Source organism: Piliocolobus tephrosceles, chromosome 15, assembly GCF_002776525.5.
Source record: "Piliocolobus tephrosceles isolate RC106 chromosome 15, ASM277652v3, whole genome shotgun sequence".
Lineage (NCBI taxonomy): Eukaryota > Metazoa > Chordata > Mammalia > Primates > Cercopithecidae > Piliocolobus > Piliocolobus tephrosceles.
This window is the reverse complement of record NC_045448.1, coordinates 38,732,648-38,738,647: the sequence shown is the minus strand read 5'-3', so window position 1 is coordinate 38,738,647 and position 6,000 is coordinate 38,732,648. Positions and strand designations below refer to the sequence as shown.

The window sequence follows — 6,000 nt, the reverse complement described above, 5'->3', positions numbered from 1 at the left end:
CAAAAAAAAAAAAAAAAAAAAAAAAAAAAAAAAAAAAAAACTTTAATAAATCAGCCCCTGTCTCTTGGGGGTACTATATACAAACATTTATTAAAATTCCTGCAAGGCTCTCTGTGTTCCCTAGGCAGAGTTCCAAACAAATAAGGCACTTGTGCCATTAAGAAGAGTTGTAGCCCACAAGTCAAGAGTCCTGATTTGGGGGGCCTCATTCGTCCCTAGCTCATTGTGTGACTCTAGGCATTAATCTATTTCATAAAATAAAGGGGTTGAAGAAATTATCTCGAAGTTTCTTCTTGTTCTAGAAAATATGATTCTAAGACTGACAAAAAAAGTATGGAGTTTATTTTTAAAGTTTTTTTTTTTTGTGGTCGGGTGCAATAGTTCATGCCTGTAATCCCAACACTTGAGCTCAGGAATTCAAGACCAGCCTGGGCAACATAGTGAGACTTCATCTCTCTAAAAAAGTTTAAAAAATTAGCCAGGTATGGGCTGGGTGCAGTGGCTCATGCCTGTAATCCCAGCACTTTGGGAGGCCAAGGCAGGCGGATCATGAGGTCAGGAGATTGAGACCATCCTGGCTAACACAGTGAAACCCCGTCTCTACCAAAAATACAAAAAATTAGCCAGGCATGGTGGGAGGCACCTGTGGTCCCATCTACTCAGGAGGCTGAGGCAGAAGAATGGTGTGAACCTGGGAGGTGGAGCTTGCAGTGAGCCGAGATCGTGCCACTGCACTCCAGCCTGGGTGACAGAGCCAGACTCTGTCTCAAAAAAAAAAAAAAAAATTAAAAATTTACCAGGTATGGTGGTGCACACCTGTAGTCCTAGCTACTCAGGAGGCTGAGAAGGGAGGATCGCTTGTGCCCAGGAGGTTGAGGCTACAGTGAGCTGAGATCGCACATACCATTGCACCATTGCACTCCAATCTGGGTGACAGAGTAAGACATTGTCTCCAAAAAGTAAATAAATAAGTAAAAAGCGTTTTGCTTTGGAAATAGGAATTGGAATCTTGGATTAACATAGTGGCTGTTCTCAACTTTGTCCTAGAAGCTCCATGATTACACTTATAGGGAAAGGAAAACGAACATTTATCGGGTACCCATTATGAGTCAAGACTCTTTGCTAGAAACTTCACAGACACTGTCTCATCTGTCTCAAAGCAGACTTAAAGTAAGTAACATCATCCTCATTGAATAATGAAAGAATGGAGGCTCAGTGAGGATAAACCGCTTGCCCCAGGTCACACAGCTAGTGTGTGGCATTGGATTGGATCCTGAGTCTGTTCCGTTATTCTATACTATCAGGGGATGAGCTGGCCAGAGATTCCCAGTGCCTTTAGAGAGCTCTGGGATCACTAAAGAAGGGGCCTGTTGCAGGCATGAGACCTCCAATTTGTTGAATGCTGAATAGTCAATGACCTGGTGCTTTACATAAATCATCTTGCAAGGTAAAGATTTGGTTGAACCAAATGAAATGACCATCATTGTAGGTCAAAACAGTTGAACACTGGCAATTTCAAGTGGCTTCAACAAATACTATTTACCTCCATTTTACAGATGAGCAAATTGAGTTCAGTGGAGTTAACTTATACCCACATCTACCTTCCACTTCCTAGTGTGCATTGGGGAGGGTAGGGAGTTTCATACTTCCTGTCCATTGTTTAGAAGGAAAACAAATCGGCCGGGTGCGGTGGCTCAAGCCTGTAATCCCAGCACTTTGGGAGGCCGAGACGGGCGGATCACGAGGTCAGGAGATCGAGACCATCCTGGCTAACACGGTGAAACCCCGTCTCTACTAAAAACTACAAAAAACTAGCTGGGCGACGTGGCGGCACCTGTAGTCCCAGCTACTTGGGAGGCTGAGGCAGGAGAATGGCGTGAACCCGGGAGGCGGAGCTTGCAGTGAGCTGAGATCCGGCCACAGCACTCCAGCCTGGGTGACAGAGCGAGACTCCGTCTCAAAAAAAAAAAAAAAAAAAAAAAAAAAAAGAAGGAAAACAAATCTTGTTTAAAGTCACATATGTGGCCGGATGCGGTGGCTCACACCTGTAATCACAGCACTTTGGGAGGCCAAGGTGGGCAGATCACTTGAGGTCAGGAGTTCGAGACCAGCCTGGCCAACATGGTGAAACCTCATCTCTACTGAAAATGCAAATATTAGCCGGGTGTGGTGGCGGGCACCTGTAATCTCAGCTACTCGGGAGGTTAAGGCAGGAGAATCGCTTGAACTTGGGAAGTGGAGGTTGTAGTGAGCCGAGATCACACCACTGCACTCTAGCCTAGACAACAGAGCAAGACTCCATTTCAAAAAATAAGTAAATAGATAAAGTTATACATGTTATTTGTGACAGAGCTAGGGTTCAAACTCAGGACTGGCTGTCTCCACTATTCCACATCTTAGTCTCAGTGAAGTTTTTATTTGAATCTTCCTTTTCAACAAAAGAGTTGAGGCCAAACTCTATAGACCTGAAAGATAATAGCCTCTATGGGACACAGGAGTGGCCTCTGAGCCCAGGATCTGTCCACTTTGCTCTCACAGACGTGGCATTTGCCAGGAAGGAGAACCCAGCAGGAACGGAGGTTTCTGCCTTCACCTACAGTGAAAGCAGCTGGTATGTGAAATACTTTCACCCAGCTTAATGAAAAATTCATTTTACACCCTAGTTAGCTCCCAGAAAGGTTGAACTGTCAAGACACTCAAAATATGAAGCCTGTTACATGTAATTAAAAAGGAAACAGAATAACCCAAATAGAACATTTCAGGAATTAAATAATTGAAATGAAATCTTAACTTGCTACCTAGTTTCTCCTGTGCAGAGAAAGGACACAACGGAAAGATTTTTGGTAAACCAATATGATTGGTTAAGTATAATTCCTATTTATAGAATTATTTCCCTGAGCCTACAGTTTCCAAATTTCCAGAAACTTTGCAGCTCTAGACCTTCTTATACCATTTCAAATCCTATTCAACTTTCACCTTAAAAAAAAATGTGTTGGTGGCCGGGTGCAATGGCTCATGCCTGGAGTTTGAGACCAGCCTGACCAACATGGAGAAACCCTGTACTCTACTAAAAATACAAAATTAGTCGGTTGTGGTGGCACATGCCTGTAATCCCAGCTACTTGAGAGGCTGAGGCAGGAGAATCGCTTGAACCCGGGAGGCAGAGGTTGCAGTGAGCTGACATCAAGCCATTGCACTCCAGCCTGCGGGACAAGAGCAAAAAAACTCCGTCTCAAAAAAAAAAAAAAAAAAAAAAAAGTGTTGGTATAAATAGAAAAACACATACCTCCAAACCAACAATTATTCAGTCATTGTTGAGACGTGACACAATGTAAAACAACGTTCATCTGATGGGCGCATGGCACTATGTCAAAACCGACTGTTCAAAAACTTTCAGTGGCTTCATAAAAATGTTGAAAGTCGGCCAGGTGCGGTGGCTCAAGCCTTTAATCCCAGCACTACGGGAGGCCGAGGTGGGCGGATCACCTGAGGTCAGGAGTTCGAGACTAGCCTGACCAACATGGAGAAACTCCGTCTCTACTAAAAATACAAAATTAGCCAGGCGTGGTGGCGCATGCCTGTAATCCAAGCTACTCGAGAGGCTGAGGCAGGAGAACTGCTTGAACCCAGGAGACGGAGGTTGCAGTGAGCTGAGATGGCGCCATTGCACTCCAGCCTGGGCAACGAGAGCAAAACTCTACCTCAAAAAAAAAAAAAAAATGTTCGAAGTCTTTTCCTACCCCTCTCAGGGCCACTGTGCAGCCATTCTCTCCCATATCCATGTATTGAATGAAATGCTTTGGCTCTTCAAGGCCAGTTCCAATCCTACCTCCTAGGTTGCTATTTCATTTGTTCACACCCAGTTCCTACTGCGCCTTGTTGTCATCTGTTGCGGCACTTGTGGCTTCTCGCCTTTAACAGTTATCATGTAAGAGTCCACCTCCTTCTTTATACTGTGAGCCTCAGGAGTCCCCAGCCTACTGTGCCCCCCGCTTCACAGAAGGGGCTCAAGGGCACACTGCACCGAAGGCTACGTACACTCACGATTTTGCTGTGTTCTTGAAGGGAATATAAGTTAAGCAACACCATGGAAAATGCCACAGTGAACAGGGGGAGCAGGGGCAAGCTAGAACGAGGTGCTGTCCTAAGGCTCCTCTGAAGATCCCTGTCTGAAGCCAGGCTGGGCCTTACTTCCTGTGGTTGGAGTTTGCTCATGATCCTGGCATGTTCTAGAGATTCTGCCCTAATATGGGCAGAGCACATGCTGCCCTCTGCCTCCCTGGCATGAAGAGTCCCATCCTGAGGAAAGGGAAACCCATGGGGCAGTCAGTCTGGTTCCAGGCCACCAGCAGGAAGCTCATGGAAGCGGGGAAGCCAGAGCCACCAGCCTCCTTCTGCAGGACAAGTGATGGTTAGAGGCAGAAGAGAAGAAACTGTGGCCATTAGTGGGCATACATGTTTCTGTCTTCTCTGGCTCTTCTCTAGCAAATAACCTGGGTGGTATAATGTAAAAGAAAGTTAACTACCGAAATTTACTCCTTCACAGCCTGAAATTAGACTAGTAAGAGAGCAATCACTGGGGTTAACCCGTGGACTCCCATGGGGCTAGGAAGCAGGGGGCCAAGCACTTCCAACCCAAGGAGAAGCTGTTTGATCAATTTGCCTTCCTGACCTTTGTTTTCTAGGGATCCGCTTAAAGAATGGACGTTTTCATGTGGAGGGGAGGAACTGGGGAGAATCTGATATGATTTTGAGGCATGAGGCACTTCAGTGGAAGGGGAGGCACTTCAGTGGAAGGGCAGGCCTTGGTGCAGGGCCATGCTGCAGGGGGCGGGGGGCTTAACGACAGGTACAGGGAAGCATGCTAGACGGGGGCACCCATGCGGCCTGGGTGGACACTAGCAACTATGGTGGAAGAATGAGAGTTTTGGGCCACGCAGTCCTGATTGTCCCACTTAAGAGTCATGTGGTCTTTTATTTATTTTTCATTTTTCATTTTTTTGAGACGGAGTCTGGCTCTGTTGCCCAGGTTGGAGTGCAGAGGCACGATCTCAGCTCACTGCATCTTCCACCTCCCACACTCAAGCGATTCTCTTGCCTCAGCCTCCTGAGTAGCTGAGATTACAGGTGGCCACCACACCCAGCTAAGTTTTGTATTTCTTGTAGAGATGGGTTTTCACCATGTTCGCCAGGCTGGTCTTAAACTCCTGACCTCAGGTGATCTGCCCACCTCGGCCTCCCAGACTGCTGGGATTGCAGGCATGAGCTACTGTGCCCGGCCATGTGGGCTTTTAGTGCCTCAGTTTTCCCATTTAGTGATAACACAGAGTTTTAGTAAGGGTAAGAGATAATATATGTCAGTGTCTTATCCAATAAGTGGAAGATACTGTTATCAATCTGCATCTCTTCAACCCAACTCCCTGATCGCAACACTGTGAGAAAGTTGTTTCTCGTTTTTCCTAACTCAAAGATTGACATCCTTTCTCTTGGGGCTCTCCTGTCTGTTCCAACAGATGAACTAGAGAAGGATGGGTCCTGGCACATGCCCATTGCACCTGCTGCCCTGAACCATGGGAGTGGCCTCTTCCCTTCACCACACACGTGCTCTAGGGCCTAAGACCGTGCCTGGCAAGCAGAAGGTACACATAAAGTGAGCCTAAAGGGAACTCCGTCACATGTGCCAGACTTACCTTATCAAACCCTCTGACTCCTCCATGCAGACTGTTGGGTTCCTTGTTAATGGCCAGGTGATACTCCTTCCCATCCACCTTGAAGGTTCCTTTGGCGATTCGGTTGGCCACCCTCCCAATAACTGCTCCAAAATATGGCTGCTTTTGGAGGTATCCTGCAAGGACAAGGGATGACAGCACTTTTAAAACTTCAATTCAGGCTGGGCTCTGTGGTTCACGCTTATAATCCCAGCGCTTTGGGAAGCCAAGGCGGGTGGATCACAAGGTCAGAAGATCGAGACCATCCTGGCTAACACAGTGAAACCCTGTC

General features: G+C 46.6%; 1 protein-coding gene across 3 annotated transcripts in view; it reads right to left on the bottom strand.

Annotated features, from left to right (window-relative positions):
- Positions 1 to 6,000, bottom strand: part of GALM (galactose mutarotase) — a 112,860-nt gene that overhangs the window by 89,816 nt on the left and 17,044 nt on the right. For all 3 annotated transcript variants that reach the window (XM_023216309.2, XM_023216308.3, XM_023216307.1), the window contains exon 2: positions 5,691 to 5,845. In XM_023216309.2, the coding sequence (XP_023072077.1) occupies positions 5,691 to 5,845 (155 nt within the window). The remainder of the gene's footprint in view (positions 1 to 5,690; positions 5,846 to 6,000) is intronic.